Genomic DNA, 23,187 nt, shown 5'->3' with positions numbered 1-23,187 from the left:
CCAGCTCTGAGAAGAGCTGATCTTTAGGAAAACACCTGTGATCCCTTGTGTGTTTTGAAAGCCAGTTTCCCCAACTTTTTTCCTGAGGGGGTGTTTTTGAAAAGAGGGAGAGGATGGTAACTTGGTGGTTTTCTATACCTTTATTCATGTGAGTCTTTCATGGCAATTGCAGGGAACAAGGTTTGAGACTTTTCTTGTTTTTTCCACAATACTTTGTTTTGCCTTCTTACTGCCTAGAGAATAAATACCTAGGAATGACCTAGGTATGACCTGGTATGACCTGGTCAGACCTAGAAATGACCAGATATGATGACAATCTTGGTTATTATTGTTTAAGCACCTACTATATGCTAAGCTCTCTGTTTTATATACACCCTCACTCATCTTACCAGGTGGTGCTTTATCCGCTTTGTCTAGTGTCACTGAGGCCTAAGAGTAAAGATCAGAGACGATCAAATCAATCAGTCCCATGTGCAGTGAGATGAACTCTGGTACTTACTCTCTGGGTGTTCTTGGCCTCATACCATAATGCATCTTCCTGGGCCTCATCCTCTAAATGGGGCCACACTCAGCCCTTGCTCTCAGAGTTGGTGGAGGGACTAAAGAGCTGAGGCTCCTAGAGGGATCAGCCCAGTGTCAGGCTCCCAAGATACTCTTGATAAGTGGTAACTAATCACAGCATCTGCTCCCCTTACATTCAGGATGCTGACGTTTTTATGACTTGACTTACTCAAGTAACACCCCTTTACCATGTCCTCAATGAGTTTTAGGAAGCAAGTTAAATATTTACAAGCGTAGATATTTATATAGTTGCTATCTGCCAACTTTTACAGGAGGTGTTAGGTAGTAATGGACAAGTTGGAGATGTCCCACAGGACCTTTCTAAAGGGAGAAACTGCCCTCACTTTTGACTTGCTGATTCGTATATATTTTCAGGATACAAAAAGTGCTTCTGCTGCTTCACAAGCCCATGTCTGTGTGTCTTCTGATTTAATAACAATTAAGAAATTAACCACCATTGGTTTCTCAGCACTCGGTGATCCTTGTTTCAACCCAAAACTGATCTAGGAGAAGAACCCAGATTCAGAAAAGTATTTGTTTGCTTCCTTTCTTTCAAATTTAAGGATTGGTACACATTAGTCTTACTGGAATATTTGTGGAAAGAGTGAAAACTGTGGAGTAAATTCATAGGTACCTGAAGGGGCAGCTCTGGATATAAGTATAGTCTGGGTTAAAGAGAAATCTGTATTTAGTTTGGTGAAGCATATTGTGTTTTACTCATGGCAAAAAATGCTGCCACTGACTGTTTAACTCTCACTGGAGCCCCGGGAGGAATAATGCCTGCTGTCCCACTTCATAGATGAGGAGCTAGGAAGTACCACGGTCACACCTCTCGTTGGATGGTCAGCCTGGTTAAGCTTCCGCATGCTCCCACTGTGCCCTTGCTTCCCTTGCATTCACTTCTATAAATGCTTTCTCTGAACTTAAGTTTTCCAGGAGAGCCCAACTAGGAATAGCAAATAGGAAGAATGTCTGAGACCAATCAGTACTTTTTGTTCCTGTGCCCAGACTGGTGGGAAGTCACCTTGCAGAGGAAAGAATGTGGACTTTGCATTCAGACCTGGAATTCCATACCCCTGACTCAGTCACCCCGGGGAACCCGTGTGTCTCCTTTCAGATGAGGATGATGACAGTGCCCTCCCAGAACTACTTGAAGAATTAAAATAATAGTATATGTGATAGTTCCTAACTATGTTACATATTTTTCATTAGTGATGATAATCACAATGGTTTTCAGTGTTTATAAATGTTCCTTTCGTAGCCAAGCCCTCTCCGCCCATGGTATCCGGCCCTACAGTGAGGGCTACACCTGAGCAGACAGTGAACTTCACCTGCACATCCCACGGCTTCTCCCCCAGAAACATCTCCCTGAAATGGTTCAAAAATGGCAACGCGCTCTCAGCCTCCCAGACCAGCGTGGACCCACAGAAAGACAACGCTTCCTACAGCATCAACAGCACAACTAAAGTGCTGCTGGCCCCAGGGGACGTTCACTCCCAGGTCATCTGCGAGGTGGCCCACGTCACCCTGCAGGGGGGCCCTCCTCTCCGTGGGACTGCCAACTTGTCCGAGACCATCCGAGGTAGATGCCCCTCACATCATCTCAAGCCCATACCTGCTCCCAAGGCCCCAACCTGCTCCTTCCCCCTGATTTTTGTTCCAGGCCTTGAATTGCCTGGAATCTACTTCCCGACAATCCTGCCCAGTCATCAGGCTTCTAGATGAGCTGGTCACTTATTACTGTTTTCACGGCAGCTGCCAGGTAGATGCCTGTCATGTGCCAAGCACTGTGCTAATAGTTTACCAATAGCTTCTTCAACTACTGGGCACCTACTGTAAGTCAGGCCCCTATGTGTTTAGTGATTTCATTTATTTTGCTGCAGTTATTATAGTTCAACTGCATACTAGGGCTGTGCTTATAGATTGCACACATGGTTAGCCTGATAGGAGCTCAGCCTGAGCACCTGCTGTGTGCCCTGCACTGTGCTTAGTGTTTTCATTCATATGCAGAGACAGCCTCAGTGTTTAAGCACCTACTGCATGCCTGGCTCTGGGTGACTCCCTGGCTGTGCTGAGCTGTTATCCATCTCCTCCCCTATGACCTGTGTGTTCCATAAGGTCAGAACTTCTTCCTGTGCTATTTCAGTTCCACCCACCCTGGAGATTACCGGATACCCCCCAGTGGGGAACCAGGTGAACGTCACCTGTCAGGTGAACAAGTTCTACCCCCAGCGCCTGCAGCTGACCTGGTTGGAGAACGGAAACGTGTCCCGAACAGAACCGGCCTCGACCCTCGTAGAGAACAAGGATGGGACCTTTAACCATACAAGCTGGTTCCTGGTAAACTCCTCTGCCCACAGGGAGGCTGTGGTGCTCACCTGCCAGGTGGAGCATGACGGGCAGCCGGCGGTCTCCAAAAACCATACCCTGGAGGTCTCTGCTCCCCAGAAGGACCAGGACACAGGTCAAACCCCTGGTGAGGTCACCACTGCAACTGACCCAGCTGTTCATCTTTTTTTTTTTTTTTTTTTTAACTATTGAAGGTAGTAATTCATACTTAAGAACAATCTAGAAGCCAATAGATATAGAATTCCCACCTCCAAGAGTGACCACTGGCAAGAGTGTGGCATATTCCTTATAGATCTTTGGACATAAATATCCTTGAAAGAAAGAAAGCAGGGAAGGAGAGGGATTGTCTTGCTCGTGGTGTACTCTCTTGCTTTCTTCTACTAACAGTTTCTGTGTTCACCATTCCCTGCCCACCCACCTCCTCCACCTTGCTCTTTGTGACCTGAGCCTACTCTCCCTGGCTGCCACACTGGAATGGGGTCGGGGGCTTCAGGCCATCTATGATTTATCTCAAGTATGATCAGTGCTGCACTAACTGCCCTTGTACATATTCTGTTATATGCGCAGCTATTTCTATGGGACAGTTCCCAGGGAATGTTGCTAGGCCCAAGTGCATGCCCATTTAACATGATGGTGATGCTGCCAGCCTCCTGGGAGAATGACAGGTGTCAGGGTGTCATTGTCTCAGCCCCTGTCCAACCAGTTGTCGGCATGTCTCCCTTTCTTCAGAATGACAGTACCTGGTTGGCATTTTGGTGCCACTGTGGAATGTTCTGTCACCTGTACATGTGTACATAGCAAACCCTTTGAATGGATTAGAATAGAGGCCATTTCATTCCTTCGTGCATCCTGAAAGGGACAGCTCTAAAGAAGCCTTGGGGTCTGTCAAGTTGCCCTTTGCTGCCACCATGAACCCTGCCCTGGGGGACAGGATGTGTGGATCCACTGGCTGTCCGTCTCACTGGGGAGCTTGAACAAGTCGGTGCCTGTCTCTGGGCTGCTCCTCCTGCCCCAGGCAGTGGTGAAGGAGGTGACCCTGGTGACCTCTCAGCTTTGATTCTCAGCTGCTGGGACCATGGCTGTCTCAGCATTGTGGCTTCAGGGCTGGGTAGGTAGTTGACACCCAAGAAACATTTCTAGAAAGGATGAAAGAGTGAGTGGTTGGTTGGTTAGTGAGGTGTTCCTCAGAGCTATCCAGTGAAGTAGAGATTACTATTGGCCTCAATAACATAAGAGGAAGCCAGTGGGTGAGGGGGTTTAAATGACCTGCTCAAGGTCGCCCAACGAGGGCATTGATTTGAACCTACATTTCTGTGGCTCCGAGCCCTGCTCCTGACTGCACACTGTGTCCTCCTGTGGGATCCCCTCCTGTGTCTGGTGCCAGCCCCTGCACTGTCTCCATGGCAAGTGTCCTGGGCTCAGCCCCCTGGGGCCAAGGACCCAGGACCCAGGCCCCAGACCCCAGGCATGGACCAGGGCACTGCCTCGGGGTCTGCATGTCCAATGGCAGGTCACTCTCCTCACAGCCTTTCCCCCTGTGGTGTGTGATGCCCCAGCTGCAATTAGGAGATCCAGGCAGACCTGTGTCCCCAGGTGGCCGCTCCGTGGCTCACTCAGGTGAGGAGGAACATATGTCTATTCCTCAGGAGGGCAGTTCCACCCGCAACCTGCAGCCGGGGTTCCTCCACGGCTGACAGCAATGTTTCCCTCCTGGCACCTCGCCACAGTTTTTGCGCTCCCTGTGGGTGACCCACAAGGGGAAGTGTGTGCAGATCCATGAACATGCCCACGGGGCCGAAACATCTGAGCCAGATGTTCTCAGTTAATGATGCCTGCCTCGTGGTGGAAAGGGGCAGTGTCTTTTCCTTTTCTTTGTTGTAAGTTTTCGTACATGAAGCCTCTATTGTGTGTGGTCCTAGGCCCGAATGGCAACAGCTGGAACAGCATCTTCATCGTGGTGGGCGTGGTGTGTGCCTTGCTGGTGGCCCTGCTGATCGTAGCCCTCTACCTCCTCCGAATCAGACAGAAGAAAGGTGGGTGGGTTCCCTGGTTCCTCCCTGAGAGTTTACCCCTGGGCTGTCCTTCCCAGACGGGGAGAGGTCTCTGCTTTGTGCTATACGTAGTTTAAGTCATAACGATGTCCAATTACTCCCAGTAACAAGAAGTCCAGGGGCACCGTTGCCTTGGCTGTGCAGCCCCTTTACCAGGCTGAAATCTGGGTGGGCCCCCTACCCTGCAGCATCACTGCTCCAGGCCTCGCAGTCTCACAGAACCACTGCTGATGTGGGAATTGGGGAGATGCCGGGGTGGCAAAAGGGTCTCAAGGAGGAAACAGTACTTCGCAGGAGCCCCTGGCAGACTTCTGCTTTCCCCTTACCTGTCCAGATTACATGCCCAGCCCCTTGGCAGGAGGCTGGAACAGAGTGGGGAGAATACCACCACCTACCTCCCAGGCTATTGGGAGAATTAAATGAGTAACTGTGGGTACAGCGTTAGCAAGATGCCCAGCACAACAGCAAGTTCTCAACGTTAGCTCCTATAATCAGTATTGTACATGAGACCGAGAACATGAACCACCTCCCTGGAAAGCTCCCCTCATAGTGGCAAGGTGTGTGGCCTTTGACTGCAGCAGGAGGGTGTAAGTTCAAATCCAGGACATTGTGCCCTGTTTGCACGCTCATTCGTGCAAGTGTGTGTGTGTATGTAGTTGTTTCTGTTGCCAGGCCTCTTGACTTTGGAGTCAGACGAATCAGGGTTCCAGATCCTTGTTTTATGCTCTAAACAATCAGTTTGGCCTCCATAAGCCTCAGTTTCCTCACCTGTAAAATGGACGTGGCAGTGCCTGCCTCGGAGGATAGTTATGAAACAAATAAGCTCATGTGCAACAACAGCGCTGACACATTGTCAGACCTAAAAAAATGCATGTCCTCTTTCCCACTCTTGAAGACTATTTTAAGCCAGTGTTGCTGAAACCTTTTTGGCTACAAGTGGATAGAAATACATTTCATGTCTCAACCCAATGCACACACACCCCATCTATAAAATTGGAACTCTGATATTTTCCTTTTTGTCATATTTTGTACTATATTCTCTTAAAAATGCTGTTTGTGACCCAGCACCACGTGCTGCAGCCGGCAGAGTGCCAAATGCCATCCTGAGCTGCATTTCTGCACCCAGACCTCCAGGCAGAGCTTGACAGACTTTCTGTGCCTCAGCCACACACCCCTCCTGTACCCCCTCTCCTCTGGTTCCCCAAGTTTCCCTCCCCGCTGGACAGCCTGGAGGACGCAGCCCTGAGACACTGCCTGAACCTCACACTCCCATCTGGGAGGGCTGGCATCTCTAGAATCTAGAAGAGGTTCTTCAGGTGATCTGCAGGGTGGTTTTCCTAACATTCCTGGAGCCACCACACAGGCAGGACTCCTCCTTGGATGAGGAAACAGGGTCTCTTGCCCATCTTGGGAGACAAGCCAGCCCTTGGATGGAGCACTCATAGTGTCTGCTCATAAAACCCCAGCCTCCTTTGGAGCTTTATCCCTGGGCACCATGGTAGGCTCTAGCACATAGGAGCTCATTTCTGTAGGCTCGGGCATCAGCCATCCAGTGTTCTGGAGAAGAAATGGGGGTTGGAGAGCTGCAGACACTGGTGAAGGCCACCCAGCCCTGAATGGTGGGTCTGCTTGTGTGCAGAGTCCAGGTCTCAAAGGTAGACTTCAGTGACAGTGACAGCTGGCCTTCAGTCAGCTCTTTTGATGTGTCAGGCATTGGAGTCACCACAGACCTCTAACTCCACTTTATAGACGAGGAAACTGGGGCACGGCAAAGTTATAGAACTTGATCAGGTCTCACAGCTGGTGAGTGCTTGTGCCAGGATTCACATGACACTCCAGGGACCATGTTTGAGACCACATTGCCCTTTACCGCTGCCCTAATGAGACACCCTCTCTCCCTTGTCAATCCCCAGAGGTGTCTGCCATCCTCTACCTCATACTCACAGTGAAATATCCTAATTTCAGCTCTATCACTTACCCGTTGTGTGACCTTAGGGAGTCATCCAGTGTCCTTAGTGTGAAATGGAGATGATCAGTGTCCCATCATTGGACTCCCTGAGATGACTCATGTCCCAGCACTTGGCAGCCCATCAGCCTCCATTCAAATGTTAGATGCTGAGCTGCTGCATCTAATGGGTACCACTCACCCAAAAATCCAATACCTGCCCAGACACCAAGCGTTCATCTCACCAAGCAGTGAGAATTGCAGTGTGGCAGCCTCCAGCCTGCTAATAAGTGATACAGAGCACACTTGCCTGTGCATGTTGCTTTTTAATTACAATTGTACAGCAAAGTCAGAGTCAAATGGTGGCGAACCCCAGTGGCTTCTCTGTGGGGTGCCCCACATCACAGGCTCAAAACTTCTGAGCCAGACAGACTCTTTCTTTCCTCCCATGGTCCTTTTTGCAAAGGTGGTGAGTGAAAATGAATGTCCAGCCCACCGGTGTGACTTAGAGCACTGAGATCTAACCTCAGAGAGGGAAAATGACCCACCCAGGGTCAAGCAGCATGTGAGTGGGTGACAGAAGTGGAATTTGCTTCCCTGGTGGCTCAGACGGTAAAAGCGTCTACTTACAGTGCGGGAGACCGGGATTCAATCCCTGGGTAGGGAAGCTCCCCTGGAGAAGGAAATGGCAACCCACTCCAGTACTCTTGCCTGGAAAATCCCATGGACGGAGGAGCCTGGTGGACCGCAGTCCATGGGGTTGCAAAGAGTCGGACACGACTGAGCGACTTCACTTTCACTTCCCCCAATTAGCAGTTCTGCCAGAACCTGTTCTCCAGCAATGAAGGGTCCTGATGGGCACCCAGGCTTGCTGTGGGGTTTCAGGTAATGGGTGTGATGGATGGAAGTGAGGCTCAGCCAGAGGTAGGGCAGCTGGTCCTCAAAGGCTGAAGGTTGCTTTGGTATCTGACCTCTGGCAATTCCCAGAAATGGGAAAGCTGGCAGGCCCAGCTCTTCCTGCTGGAAGATAATGGACCACCCACCCCACTGGGGTGGGCATGGGGTTTCCTGTGGTTTGGAGGATATGATTTCAACAATTCCTCCCAACATTCTGGGGGCAAGCCTCTGCACCCTCCAAAAAGGAATTAGAAAAGTGTGTTTCTAAGTTGAATAACTGGCTTTTTTTTTTTTTTCTTTTCTCTTTCAGCCAAGGGCTCCACTTCTTCTACAAGGTAAGTACGTCACTGGGCTGGAGTGCTTTTGCAGTTATTTGGTTGTTTGCCCCCAAAACTGCCAAGCAGAATCCGCACCCACTGACCCTCACTCCTGTGCCAGTCAGCCTTCCTGTTGCTTTCCTTTGTAAGCTCCTCTCACCAGATCTGTCTTTAACTACTGTCTCAAGTGAGGGCATTTCAGCACACAGAGGCACTGGTTTCCTGCCTGCTGCCCACAAACAGTGAGACCCTTACCAAATCCTGTTTGGACTGTGGCAGAAACTCCTGCACATGCCATCCCCAAATCTAATTGTATACTGTGCTCTTTCCTTCGTTCATTAAGTTTTTATGGAGGGCTTTGACACAGGTAGCCTGGGCAATGCCAGGGTTGGTGGGTATGACAGATGCATCTGTGCCTCCTGAAACCTGTACCTTGGTCAGAGGCTAAACCGATGACATTATATCATGGAAGGTACATTAGTTGGTTGATTTAACATTTGCAGTGAGTTTTGCTGGGTCCCTACTGTATGCCAGCTCTGTTCTGAATGAACAAGACTCAGTCTGGACCTTCATGAAGCTCAGATGCCTGTGAGAGAAGCAGGCAGTAACTGTGGAGGTGAAACAGTCTGTAATGTCATGTCAGGTGGTGACAAATTAAACACAGCAAGGGGATGGAGAAGGGGGCAAGGGCAGGGTCTCCTCTGAAGAGGGAATATGAGCAAGGACCTGAAGCTGGGAAGCCGTGAGGGGGCATAGGCTGGGCAAGAGAGCAGGCAAGGTGAAGGCTCAAGGTGGGCAGTGCTGGGAGGATGGGGGAGGCCAGTAGTTGGGGCAGAAGAAGCTAGGGGACAGGAAGGGATGAGGTCAGAACATGCAGCCCACGTGTCTTAGCTGCAGCCCATGCAGCAGGTGGGTGACTAACCCAGATTCTGCTGCTTTGGGGAGGCCCCCCTCCACCAACATTCACCCCAGCAGAGTAGAGACCACACCCCATCACCTGTGACGTGAATGTGCCTGTGTGGAAACATGAACATCGACTCTGAGTACGATAAATACAAAGTATAAACCGCTTCATGTTCATTCAGAACAGGTTTTGCCATCAAATGGCTTTTGCAGATCTTTTGATTCTTTTAGCACTTTGTGGATTTCAGAATTGCAAAACAGAACTGAGGATCTGGAGTGGAAGCCAGTGTCTAGGGGCTATGGCTGTTAAGACTCCAGATTTGACTCCCAGTTGGATGAGGGGGCATAAGAGGGAGCTGATCTGACTTTGTTTTAAAGGTACCACTCTGTCCACCATGCGAGAGCCAAGCTGTAGGAGGGAGGGTGGAGGCAGAGAGGCCAGTGAGGAGGCTGCCGCAGTGGTCCAAGCAGATGGCTGTGGCCTGGATGGGCTTAGAAATGGTCAGATTCTGGATATATTTTGGAATTAGAGCCAAGAGGACTTGCTGACAGGTTGTAGGGTCAGGGACAACCACACAGTTGGGGGGAAGGGAGTGCTGTCATGTGTTTGGGGGGGGTCACAGGTGACGGGTATGGTGGGGGGCAATACCAGGCCTGTGGTTGCACACAGCAGGAGCACCTAACCCATCTGAGGGGCCCTGGGAAGCCCTGGGCCCTCCTGCCACACCAGGAGTCTGTGGTACCCTTGGGAGAAAGCCTTGCTTTCTGCTCTGACCTCCACAGGTGGCTTCCTGCTCTGAGCCCTGGCCAGCCTCCCAGCCTCCTGGTCCCTGAACAAACATAGCCACCATTCCAGCAAAACCGGGCTCCTCACACCCCCGGGGAAATGTGTTTCCTGTGTTGCCATTCCTTCACCTGCCACACTTCCCACACCAAGTGCACTGTTTCCCAAGAGCAAGGGGAAGAGTGGCCTTTGCCTGGAAGCCCTCAGTGACTCCCTGTGGCCCTCTGGACAGTCCAGATGCTCTCCTGAGGCCCTCAAGCCCCTTGCAGTGCAGCCCTGCTGAGCCGGATAGTTTCACTTCCTTCCATTCCCAGGGCTCAAATTCCATGGCTCAGCTTCGGCCTCCCACCTCCTCCCTCACGCTGCATTCTCGTTCTCCTCACCCTTATGCTCCCCACCCCTGCTCCTGAATCACCCAGGGTCTGCACAACTTCAGGGCCCGGCAGTCACAGCAGGTTCTGAACAGCACCCCTTAGAGTGGGGCTAGCGTGGGTAACCCTCCTTTTTACTTGGTTACCTCCTGCTCTTCCTTCTGGGCTCAGCAAGGGCATTACCTCCTCCAGGGACAGAGGCTCCTCCTGGGAGCTCTCCTGGTGCCCCTGGATTGACAGCCCGGTGTATTCAAGCTGTCTCTGCACTTGTCCCTGTAGTGTGACCTACCCCTCTTCAAGGCAGGGTGGGTTACCTCCCTCATGTTCCTTGCTGATTGCTGCTGAACTTGGCACTGTGCCTGGAATGGAATAGGTGCTCAGTAAAGGTTTGTTGAATGAATAAACGCTACCCCAAACCACTCCACTAATCCCTGGTCTCTGACCTCATGAATCCCTAAAACTATCTCTGTCAGTAGCTTCACAACCCCAAATATGGAAGGAGCTCTCTTTTTTGTTTCATTCTTACTGTTGTCACTATTTTTATATGTCTTATCTCCCCAATTATATAATACATTTCTGGAAGAAAAGGGCTGTGTCAATAATAATAATGACAACAGCATCAGCAGCTAACGTTTATTGAGCATTCACTGTGTTCTAAGCACAGATCTATGATTTTACCTATATTAGCCCATTGGTGATTTGATTATCACAAAAATCCTGTGGTTTACTATTATCCCAATTTAATTCAACAGAGGTTCTCAAACTTGAGTGTGTAGCAGAATCCCTGGGAGGGCTTATTAAAACGCAGATTATTGGCCCCTTCCCTTGAGTTTCGGATGCAGAATTTATATTTATAACAAGTTCTCAGGTGGTGCTGACACTGCTGTTTCTAAGCCAGACTTTGAGAACCCCTGCTTTAGAAGCTTATTATTGTCCCTATATGTTGTTGAGGAAACTGAGGCTCATAGAAGTTTTGTGACCTTCCCAAGGACCCACAGCTAGCAAGTGTGGAACCGTGAGTCAACCCGGGTTTCTCCGATGCTGAAGCTGAGGCTCTTCATCACTGATCTAGTGCTTCTTTCTGCCTGTTTTTCCTTCCCCAGAGAAGCCAACCGTTTTCTGCCTGTTTTTTTATTTTCTTTTAGTTTTTGAGCATGAGCCTACCCAGGGAGCCGTGAGATCACTTGCTCCCTTTGATCTCTCTAAACCAAAGCGCTAGCTAGTGAGCGGTACTGGTGCTTTTCCACGCAGCTGCCAGCTTCAGCTCGGCTGGCTGGGATCAGACACTTTCCAGAGAATGTTGGCGTGGGTAATAACCCAGCTTCCCGGGAGGGGGAGGGGCAGTGGCAAGAGTTGGGGGTGCCTCTGCTTTGAACTCAAAGGGCCCATCAGGTTGCAGGGCCAGTGGGAGGACTGGCTATTTCTAACTCCCTGGGTTAGGAATGTACAGGAGAACATTATAATCTTCCCCAGCTCAGATGAGAGGAAGATGTGGCTCTGCTCCCTTAATTGGGCACTGGGGTTCATTTGGTTGGCCATTTGTTCACTTGTCAGACATTCACTGCGTTTATTCTTAGAATAGTTAAGGCTTCCCTGATTCTTTCATTTATTCATCTGGTTTGAGTGCCAGGCCTTAAGCTGGGGGGATTGCAAAAAGGAACAAAAAAGACACTAGCCCTGGTCTGTGGCACTTTTGATCAGATGGGAGAGATGTTCAGTCATTCATTCAACAAACATCTCTAGTGTGCTGATGATGCACCAGCCCATTACTAGGTGTCAAGGCTCCGGTGGTAAACAACATGGACCTAGTCCCTGCTCGCATGGAGCTCATGGTCCATAGGGAGGCAAGTTACCATACTAGCTGGGAGGTTAATACGTGGTGTGCTACAGGTGCTGACTAACACATAGGCTCAAAGTAGAGGCGGGAGGGGAGGGTGCAGTGGGTGGTCAGGGAAGGCCATCTAAGGCGGGGACATTTAGATGACAGCTGAGGCTCTAGCCTTGGGAACATCAGGGGCAAGAGTGGACCAGGCAGAGGGAATGGCCAGTGCCAAGACCCCAAGGCAGGAGCAGCTGGACATGTTCATGGACTGAGGAGGAGGCAGAATGGGGGAGAGGCAGGGGGGAGGGCAAACACTATGGAGTGAGCAAGGGCAGAGACAGAGGACTAGAGCACATCACGTGGGCTGGGCAGTCAGGACACAGAGATGGATTTTACTGTGTTGTGAGAAGGAGTTGAGGGTTTTGAGCAGAAAAGTGACCTGACATCACACATGCATTTTACATGTGGAGACTGGAGTGTGGGGGTTGGGGGGACAGAAATAGAGCAGAGACACCAGGGAGGAAGCTCCTCAGAAATCTGAAACCTGGATGGTGGCAATGATGGTGTTGGGTATGTATTTTTGGAGGCAAAGTTGACAAGCCTTGTGGTGGATTAGACACGGGTTGTAAAGGAGGAGGAAGGAGAATCGGGGGGCGGTTCCCATTTCTTTAGCTGAACACAAGGTTGAGTAGTAGCAATGCCATTCACTGAGATGGGAGAGACCTGAGGAGAGATAGACATGACAAAATGGATAACTGCTTCCGATCTATAATTATCTCTCTGAGAGAGGAGCCCAGTGTTCTGAGAATGGATTTGGGGATAGTGAAGGTTTCCCTGAGAAATGACCATTTGAAACCACTTTGGGGGAAGAGAAGGAGTGGATCAGAGGAAGTGGCAAGGTGGACTGAGTATGCCAAGGCATTGGGGCAGACTGATTGGCATTCATTCCAAGTCACTTTTGAGCACCTGTACCCATGTGGTGAGGAAGCATAGCAGACAGACAGACATACAAACCCAATGGGAAAATATGCAAGGAGTTTGAAACTGTCATGGAGGGACAGCCCAGCCAGCTTAGCACTGTCAGAAGCCATCCCAAATAGGTGACAACATAGTTGTCTTGAAGGATGAACAAAGGTTAACCAAGAGGAAAAGTAGTTCAGGAGGTCCTTCAAGGCTGTTGACATGTAAAGTGCATCACAGTGAGTTGCCCTTGAGAAATATTGGGTGGGTGTGATAAGTGGGTGAATGAGGATGAGGGAGTAAATGAGTCTGGGTTGGTGGATGAGGGGCAGGTGGGGTGGTCAGCCAGGGCCAGACTCCATGGGACATACAAGCAGGTTGAGGTGTTGGACTTGAACCAGAGTCAGTGAGGAACCAGACAGGTTGGAAGCAGGAGGGGCATGGATGGAGCCGAGTGAGCAATCTTCTCCAGACAGCGTCCCTGCTCCCAGAGGGCCGTTGCTGTGGCCACGTGGGGCCCGTCATGCCCCAGAACTGCTTTCTGAGCCAAGCACTCATGCCAAATCCATTAATAACCCCGCTGCCAAGCCCCATTGCTCATTTCTGACATGAGCCAGGCTAACGTCCCCAGAGTGGCTGGCTTGAGAATTTACACAACTGTCGAACCAGTGGCTCCGGTTTACTCACCACCTTGACTGTGACCCTGCAGTGAGCCAAGCCACAGACTCCAATTACAGGATCAAGTGCATGAACGGCTTCTTTGATTAATCAGAACACATGGCCCTCCTCTTTTCTTTTCTTAATGATAGGACTTAGGTGTATAGAATATAGAACATTAGGAAAACATGAGAAACTAAAAAGAAGAAAAAATACCACCCCAAGACCACTGCTGTTAGCGTTTTACTGTTTCCTTCCAGTGTTATCTACACATTTTTCATAACTGAGATCTTTCCACAGAGAATTTTATGCTTATCATTTTAATGTAACCATTTGTAATAATAAAAAAAAGAAAGCCTCCTCATAAACCTCTTAAGTCTTTATCTACAAAATCTATCCTGATTTCCTTAACCGGTCCCAACTGGTGGAGCTGTGAGATGTGAACCTCCCTCTCCCATCTCATTCTGTGGTAAATGCTTTAGTGCACAAAGCTTTTTCTATATTTTGAATACCAATACCCCACAAATGTGCAGTTATGAGTCAAAAGATGAGGGCACCTTCCAAGTTCTTGACTTTGACAAGCTGTTTCCAGAGAGCATTATGCCGGTCAGCCCCTCCACCAGCAGTGCATGAACCTGCCAGTCTCACCGCACCTTCCCCAGCACCGAGTATTACAGTTTTTAAAGATCCTTGATGATAAAGTAGGTTAAACAAACAAACAAAAAAAGTAGTGCATTGTTGAAAAGTCCTTTGGTCCAAACATGTGATCAGCAGTTGTGTTTCTGTTGGGAACAGCTCATCCATGTCCTCCACCCGTATAGGAAGTGGAACCTAAATGTTATTCTTATCCATGTGCATGAGCACTAGAGATAGTGAGGGTATTTTTATCTGTGCGTCTCTTTCCTTTTTAGGCTGCACGAGCCCGAGAAGAACACCAGAGAAACAACTCAGGTACAGTCCTTGGTGAGATGCCCTTCCTGGGAGATCGGTGGTGTGATTTCCTTGCATCAACAGGAATTGCAGATTCTGTTCTAAATTAAGACTTCTTCACCAGGGTGGGTGGGTACCGGAGGTGGAGGATCCTTACATTCATTCCTGAGTCCTCCCCTCCCCTCCTCCCTCCGCCTCCCCCCATCCTTCCACCCACCCCACACACACCACCACCACCACACACACCCCCCACCCCCTACCCCGGCTCCAGCCTGGAGAGTCTGTCCCAGCCGCTCTCAGTGCCAGTCACCGCACAACTTGGAAGGGCACCATCCGCCACGTGTTCTGTGTAAATGGTGCTTCTGGAGTTGGGCTTAGTGTTCATCATGCCATCTGGCCTCCATGCCTGTGCCCAGCCAGTCCCTCTAGTGGGAGCACCCTTGCGGCCCTGTGTCTCTCACGTGGGGGAACACACAGCACCGTACTGCCTTTGCTGATGGGAAGACCCCATATCATTGATCACCTCATGCAACGGCACATGCCCCTGGAGCTGGCAATTCCACCCCAGCATTATTGAAGAGGCTTTGCAGTTGGTGGCCTGTTTCTGAGAACCCTGGCCCTGTCTGCACTGGCTGATGCTATCAGACCTTGGGAGGCAGAGGGCTCCTCGGCATCTTATAAGGAGACAGGCCCAGCCCTGAACCTAGAATGAGAAAAGCCAGCTGTCCTTGACATTTCCCTGGCAGTTGTCATCGCTGTAGCTGTAATTTGTTGAAGAAGCCAGGCTGGCAAAATGCACAGTGTTTGTAGGCCAAAACTCTCCCGACTCAGTGCCAACTTCCCCTCCCCCACCTGCAACCATAGGCACAAGCTCAGGCAATGATTAGAAATACAAGACAATCTCCAATCATGGGGCGGGAAGGCTTTTTCCCCCAGTCATTTTACTTTCTGGAACTTTAAAAGTCAAAGTTCTTTCTGGAATTTTCCAGGGAAAGAATGATGGTGAAAAGAGCTGGTCCCTGAATCCTGTACAGAATTTACAGTCAGTCAGGACTTACTGAGCACCTACTATGTGCCAGGCCCTGGGCAATGAGCAGGGCTCTTGTGAGCTCGCAGCCCTGTAACTAGGACTCCCAGCCCAGGGCCAGCCCTTACTGCTGGCATGGGTTTCCCAGAGAGAAGTGAACAAGCATGCAGGGTTGAGGACAGGGGCCGTGTGTTCGGACCACAGCTTTAGAGGCCAGCAGACCTTGACTCTTTTCTAGCTGTGTGACTTTGACCCAATTATTTCACCTCCCTTGCTATAAGGTTCTTCACCGTAAAGTAGGATAAATATGTTTTACCAAGCAGGGTTGTGATAGTACCTAAATCAGGTGATCCACGTGAGAGCAGGGTACCCATCAGCCGTTAGGGTCTGAGGTTATTGTTGTGCGTCAGGTGGGATCATGGGTGTTGGTCACTCCCCTCCACTTCCACAGTTAAGTTGCTAGGCACAAAGAAGCCAAGTGTGTCTTTCGTGATGGGTAATTTCAAGATGGCAGTTGTGAGTAATAAGACAGGCACATAGGAGCAGCTCAGGTTTGCCAGGTGGTAGATGATTGCTGACATGTGCTGAACATCCATGCACCTGGCATGAGCCAGGCTCTGTCCTGAGAGCTTCACCTGGACCACCTCATCAGATCCTCCCAGTGACCATGGCAACAGATACTGTTATTAGACCTCCTTTAAAAATGGGGAAACCAAGGCCCAGAGAGGGTAAGTGAACTGCCCAGTTCCCTCAGCCAGAGAGAACAGAACCAGGATTCACACTCCGACTTCTGCCTACAAAACCTTTGCCTGCTGTTAACTGCTGGCCTCATTTTCACAAACTCCCATTCTCTCTCCCCCAGTCCTCAGCTTCACCTAGAGTGGGGCTGGAAGAGTTGCCATCCATTTATTGATCTACCACTCATTCATTCATTCAACATTGATTGGTTTTTTTCTGTGCCAGTCTTGATTTTTGCATCATAACAAATGCCTACTAAATACTTGTTGAATAAATGAGTAAATAAATGAATGTTCCCACCAACTGGGGATCAGCAGCTACTCACACCCCTGGACAGGCATAGACAGTCCTAGCTAAGGGGTGGGTGCTGTGATGGAGAAGCACAGAGGGAGGTACAGAGTCATGGTCCTGGACCCAGCTGAGAAGAAGGTCTCAGGATGAAATTGACAGGGTGTGTTGGGTTTCATTATAAGGAGAAAGGGGGCTGGATACTCTCAGCAGAGGCAAGAGCATCAGGAAAGGCAGGCAAGAACTGCAGGAGGGGTGACATTGAGGTAGGGCTTTGAAGTGACCACACTGACATTTAGGAAGAGCCTTGAGGCTATATGAGGAGGCTGACTAAAAGAGCAAGGCTGGAGACAGGTGACCTTGGCTGGAGAAAAGGGGACATGAATTAGCGCTGAGCCAGTGGAGGCCAAGAGGAGACAGAGCATCCGGACTTGGTCCCAGTGGTGACTGGCAGGGGCTCCAGAATGACCTTCTCTCTATCTCATTTAGATCCAAGACAACAATGACATCACGTATGCAGACCTGAACCTGCCCAAGGGGAAGAAGTCAACCCCCAAGGCCAGTGAACCGAACAACCACACGGAGTATGCCAGCATTCAGGCCCGCCCGCCACCCGTATCTGAGGACACCCTCACCTACGCTGACCTGGACATGGTCCACCTCAACCGGACCCCCAAGCAACCGGCCCCCAAGCCTGAGCCATCCTACTCGGAGTATGCCAGTGTTCAGGTCCAGAGGAAGTGAACAGGGCCGTGGTCATCTCTAGAGTCTGTTCCCATGAGCCTTCCTGTCCCACACGGAGCAGCCGTAGTGAGGACAACCAGCCCAGTTCCTGGGGGGCTAGGGTGGCAGAGGCCCTGGGACCCAGGAATGAGGGTAGCTCTTGTCTCCTCAACCCAGTTGGCTCACCAGCATTTCCAGGGTAGCCATGACCCCTCCAAGTGGCCACACATGGAGGCTGGTGTTGCCAGACCAGGCGGGGAGCCGGCCTGGGAACTGGCCAGAGCCACAGTGGGTGCGAGAACTCTCACGCCTCTGTCCATCAACTGTGGGTCTTGGTCATGGTCTTGGAGACCCCTGATTGCCTCCTTGACGCTCCGCAGCTTGATCTTCCAGAGTGAGGAGGGAGAAAACATACCTCCTCTTCCCCCCGGCACCACCAGTTGTGGCTTTGGGGAAAGCTATCCCCTTTAGATTGAACTGCCTGTCCATGGGGAAGCTGGACCTGCCTCCTGAGACCTGGTGTAGTGGCTGCCAGCAGTCCTGGCCTCCCCCGACCTGGAGTAATCGGCCACAAGCCCTGGGAAGGAGAGAACCCTCTGAGGAACTCCTCCAGCACCAAGGACTGAGGGACAGAAACACCCTTCCTCCTCGCAGCCCTCGAGACCTAGAGGGCCCGTCATCCTGACTGTGATGCTCCATGTGGCCCCAACTCTCCTTTCCAGACCTGAGCTCGCTTCCTCCAGCAAGCACTAACTCACAACATCTCGCTGTGGACGCCTGTAAATTATTGAGAAACGTGAAATGTGCAATCTTGAAACTGAGGTGTTAGAAAATTTGATCTGTGGTGTTTTGTTCTGGTTTTTTTTTTTTTTTTTTTTTCTTAAAACAACAGCAGCGTTATCTTGGCTCTTTGTCATGTGTTGATGTGCGTGGTTGGTCTTGCACAGTCTGAGGCTGAACGGTCGGTTGTCCTGGAGAGAATCACTCATGGCAGAAACTGAGTTCCTCCTGGTCCCATAGCCCTGAGGGTGGGGCAGACAGTTCCAGGTTGGCTGCTCCATGGAGACACTTAGCCTTCCCTCCACGTGGCTGGTTCTTCTGCTTCCCGAGCCCCCAGTGTGGTAAGTCTGAACCCGCCCCTACGTCTCCAGGCTGCCTCCTTCTCCACGCGGTTTGGTTAAGACCTCATGCTTCAGTCTGCTTACCTGTAAAGAGGAGGGAGGAAAGACGCCGTCCCTCCCCTCCATCTCTCACAAGCACTTTAGGGCCATGCAGGGTAGGAAGCTGTGCCTGGCTGTCCCCCCTACCCCCGCCCCCTGCCATTCCAGCTCTCTGAAGACAGAATCTTCCATTTCTGTTCCCAAACCCTATTAGGATCAAACTGGAATAAATCAAAGACAGCCAGGAGGCCTGGACATCTATGAAGCCAGGAATGACCCACCGTCTGTCCCTCTGTCTCAAGAGGTTGGGCAGAGGCTCTGACCCCATTACCCTCAGAACCCTTGCCCTTCCAATTCAATGTGGCAGCCCAGCTGGGCCCAGGGCAAGCAGGTGTCACAAGCCCTGTTTATTCAGTTTTCACGTGTAACTGATCCACTCTCAGAACTGAGATGCTAATCTTCACTGCCCCCTGGGTCCAGCCATTGGATGCCCAAGGGAGTCCTGGCACAGGCTGTCAGAGCCAGAAGCTGAGCCATCCTGCCTATCAGCAGGTCCTCCAGGTAGAACCCTGGGAGGCCAGCACAGACCTGCCTCTCTGGGGAAGGGTGATTTGTATTACACGATGGCATCCAGGAACTGGCTGAGCCGACAGGCCATGTGAGCAGCTTTGGCCCCATGAGCTGGAGTTTCTCTGTGGCATCTGGGAGCTCAGTGTCCCAGCCACCTGGCTCGAGCTACTTCCAAATTCCACAAGGTTGGCTTGTAAACCCTGGTCTCCCTCTCTTTTACCCAGAGAGAGCACATGTGTGTGAGCACACACAAGCACACACATAGAATTTTAAAAGAATGTTTTCTTGGTGCCACTTTAATTTTATTTTGAATTTTGGAAGAGGAGTAAGGAATGAGGCCAAGGAAGTCGTGTAGTTTAGACTTAGCCTGGCAGCCTGGAGATTCCCATACCTTGTGTATCGAACCCCAGGAAAAGGAAACGGTCCAAACAACAGGACGGAAGGAGCATGGTTTCGGGAGTTTATTTTCAGACTGTGGGGAAGGAAACAGGCCCCATTTTGTATATAGTTGCAACTTAAACTTTTTGGCTTGCAAAATATTTTTGTAATAAAGATTTCTGGGTAACAACAGCCCCTTTGGATGTTGAGTATCCTTGTCTCTGTGAGTTTGTCCTGTCCCCATGAGCTTGGGAGAAGATTGCCTGGGCCCCAGGGCTTGGAAGCAGCCTCAGCATTTGGGCCTGTCTCTGGGGCTTTCCAGGGAGCTCAGCGGTAAAGAATCTGCCTGCCAGTGCATTAGACACAGGTTCGATCCCTGGGTCAGGAAGATCCCCTGGAGAAGGAAATGGCAACCCACTCCAGTATTCTTGCCTGGAGAATTCCATGGACAGAGGAGCCTGGCAGGCTACAACCCATGGGGTCGTAAAGAGTCAGATATGACGGAGCAAGCACACATGCACACTTGGATTTTATAGACACAAAGACTTCGTTTCCCCTGGTTCATAGGGAGTCAATGTAAGAAAGCCCAAAACACCTGCTTGAGCAAAATTCCAACAGAAAACCAAGTTTGAATCCCAGATCTGCCTCTTTGTAGCTTTGAGAACAAACCACTCACCTCGCTGAGACCCAGGGCAGTTGTCAGCACAGTGGGGATGTAATACCCTTCCAGGGTTAGTGTCGGCATTAAAGGGTTGGCACATGGCAGGCCTTCGCTGAGCATTGGCTCTTTCCTTTCTGCCCTAAACACTGCACAGAGGGGGACTGGTTGCCCCTCACTACCTGTAGGATTTTGGACAAATGGGTCACCTTCTTGGGGCCCCACTTTCCTCCTCTACCAAATGAGGAGCTAGTGCTTGTCCTAGACTATCCCTGCCGGATAATTCATATCTAGTGCTAGTAGGTGCTCAATAAATGTTGATGTACCCTCCATAAGAATATTAACAATATGAATGACAATTATATAATGATGTCAACATAACATTTATAGTCAGTGCTTACTGTGTGTTGGCACTGTACGTTGATTAACCCTTTCATACCTCACAAGTCCAGGTAAATAATAGTGCTGACCTCATTTTATAGACAAGGCACAGAGAGGTGATGTAACTGATGGTAGGGTCACACAGCTAATAACTGACACTGCTGAGACTCAAACTCCCGCTGCCAGCTTCAGAGGCCAACTTCTAGCCACTGAGTTAATAGCATCACATTACATATTAGCACTGACTATGCAAAAGTATTAGCAATTATAAAAGCCAATACCTGCTATGGTAAGTAATATGCCAGTGCTTTGTGATTATTAACTCATTTAATCCCCCAACCACCATGTGAGGTAGGAACTCTTTTTATCCCTATGTTACAGATGAGTAAACCAAGGCACAGAGAAGTGAAGTCCTTTCCCTAATGCCCCACAGCAGAGCACTAGGAGTCTGGCCCTTCCCCATCACGTTTAATTCTCCTAATTGTCCAATAGCAGTGGCAGCTGTGTGCCCATTTTGCAGAGAGAGAAAGTTGAGGCTCAGAAGTACCCATGACCTGGCCAGTCTCACACAATGAATCTTTAGTGGAGTTCAGACTTGTACTTGGATCCACAAGCCCACGGAGGATCAGTCCTGAGATCTTTGCCTGGTCCATGTGGTCACACAGGAGGCAACGAACTTCCTGCGGGGCTCGGAGAGGTTGCTTGCCTCACAGGCCAGGACCTTGGCAGGTGACAGAGAATTTAGATCCCCTTCCTCAGCCCCAACCTGTGAAATTATGTGTGCCCATCGTGGGATGAGGTGTTCCAGGCAGGAATCCAGGCCCAATGGGTGGGGAAATGCCTTTGTTCTCTGGGAAGGTGGGGGTGGAGGACTGTAGGTCCAGGCAAGAGAGGTGGGGATAGAATTCATGCAGCACCTGGGCCTTGCTTCTCCACAGCCCAGATCTCTGGGGCTTAGGTTGGTGGGCAACCTCTAGTTGATGAGAGCCAAGTGACCCTCTCCCTCCTGCCAGCATTCGGCATTTATCAGGCATCTCCTCTGTGTTCCTTGAGCAAAGCAGAGCGATAACCCCCCCACCCTGCCCCATCCATGAGGACCCATTGGCCTTGACTTCTGTAGCCCCTACCCACTTTACATTATAATCGGGAAAATCTCTGCTCCTTCTCAATCCTTGACCTGGTGACTCAACTGGTAAAGAATCCGCCTGCAATGCAGGCGACCTGGGTTCAATCCCTGGGTTGGGAAGATCCCCTGGAGAAGGACTGGCTACCCACTCCAGTATTCTGGTCTGGAGAATTCCATGGACTGTATAGTCCCTGGGGTTGCAAAGAGTTGGACATGATCACTTCACTCTCAAGATTCTAATGCTCAACAGTAAAAATCCCTGCATCTTTCAGCATGTTCCCGCCAGCCAAGATTCGATCTAGATTTCTTTATTTAGTTTTAACATAAGCCCTTACTGCATATTACAAAGTCTCCTAAACTCTGTCCAAATATTAACTTATTTAATATCAGTTCATCTGTCCTCTTAACAAAGCTTTAAGGTAGGTCCTATGATTTATCCCCCATTTAACAGAAAGATTAGGAGTCTTGTTCAAGGGCCAACATCTGCCTGGGCAGTGGTGCTGCTGTGGGTATGGGTGGGCACCAGACAGACATGTTGGGGGCTGGAGGTTGCTGGTGAGACAGTGGGGACCACAGACAATGATGGGGTACACTGGGCTCTATTGGGAGCCAGGAAACACAATGTGGTCTCACCCCCAAAGTGCCAGGGTGGTCTCGCTCTCCTGCCTGGTCAACAGCCAGCCCAGGCAATTTTGGGCCTCCCCAGGGTTCAGCCTGTCACCACTGGGGTCCCCACTGTGGCCCTCTTAACCATTACACTGTGTTTGATTAGGGACTGGATTTGTTTTCTGAATACAGGATTATGAAACTTAAAGTGTTTTCCAAAAAGATATGGGCCCCAGATGTTCAGAAACAGGCAAAAGCTTGGTGACAGAGGTCAGTGGGGGCTACCCTTGGAGGAAGCAGCAGAGGGGAGGGGGCTGAGGGCCCTCTGGGGTGAGAGGAAGCTGCTTCCCCACCCAAGTGGTGGTTACATGGGGACTTGCAAATGTGAAAAGCCATCAAGTACACACTCAAGGTCTGCATTTCTCTACATACAAGTTACACCTCAGAGTCTTAAAGAGACTAGTGCCCTAGGGATTCAACCCCACCCCCAAATTGATGCCTGCCCCAACCTGACACTTTCTTGAGATGGTATCAGTTCTTTATCTTTGGTCCAGGAGTCCAGCCCTGGGCCTTGCTCAGCTGAGGGCTTAGAGAGCATTGCTAGATTCCTTTGAAAAATAACATCCAGGTGACGAAAAGAGCAGGGCTTCCCAGGTGGCTCAGTGGTAAAGAATCCACCTACCAATGCAGGAGACACAGGAAACACAGGTTCGATCCCTGGGTCGGAAGATCCTCTGGAGAAGGAAATAGTAACCCACTCCAGTATTCTTGGCTGGGAAATCCCATGATGAGAGGAGCCTGGCAGGCTCCAGGCCATGGAGTCACAGAGTCGGACACCACTGATCATCTGAGCAGACACAACCAAAATAGCAGACGAAACAGTGATAAACCATTTATCATCTCTTGGTCTAGTGAGACTCCCTTAATTACCCCCCTATCACCCTGTGCCCACACCCCTCCTCTTTCCACCCAGGGTTGTCGAGAC

The 23,187-nt window shown here is 50.3% G+C and overlaps 1 protein-coding gene across 8 annotated transcripts in view; it reads left to right on the top strand.

Moving 5' to 3' along the window:
• Nucleotides 1–19,623, top strand: part of SIRPA (signal regulatory protein alpha) — a 43,885-nt gene extending 24,262 nt beyond the window's left edge. For 5 of the 8 annotated variants that reach the window (XM_061126760.1, XM_061126762.1, XM_061126764.1 and 2 more), the window contains exons 4-9: nucleotides 1,823–2,143; nucleotides 2,708–3,037; nucleotides 4,830–4,943; nucleotides 8,114–8,138; nucleotides 14,529–14,580; nucleotides 17,090–19,623. In XM_061126760.1, the coding sequence (XP_060982743.1) occupies nucleotides 1,823–2,143; nucleotides 2,708–3,037; nucleotides 4,830–4,943; nucleotides 8,114–8,138; nucleotides 14,529–14,580; nucleotides 17,090–17,344 (1,097 nt within the window). In that variant the 3' untranslated portion in view covers nucleotides 17,345–19,623. The remainder of the gene's footprint in view (nucleotides 1–1,822; nucleotides 2,144–2,707; nucleotides 3,038–4,829; nucleotides 4,944–8,113; nucleotides 8,139–14,528; nucleotides 14,581–17,089) is intronic. The other 3 variants (XM_061126765.1, XM_061126767.1, XM_061126768.1) reach the window with 3 other exon arrangements.
• Nucleotides 19,624–23,187: the final 3,564 nt, after the last annotated feature.

Source organism: Dama dama, chromosome 23 (genome assembly GCF_033118175.1).
Source record: "Dama dama isolate Ldn47 chromosome 23, ASM3311817v1, whole genome shotgun sequence".
NCBI lineage: Eukaryota > Metazoa > Chordata > Mammalia > Artiodactyla > Cervidae > Dama > Dama dama.
Note: the sequence above shows the minus strand (reverse complement) of the source record. Positions and strands in the feature narration are given on the sequence as shown.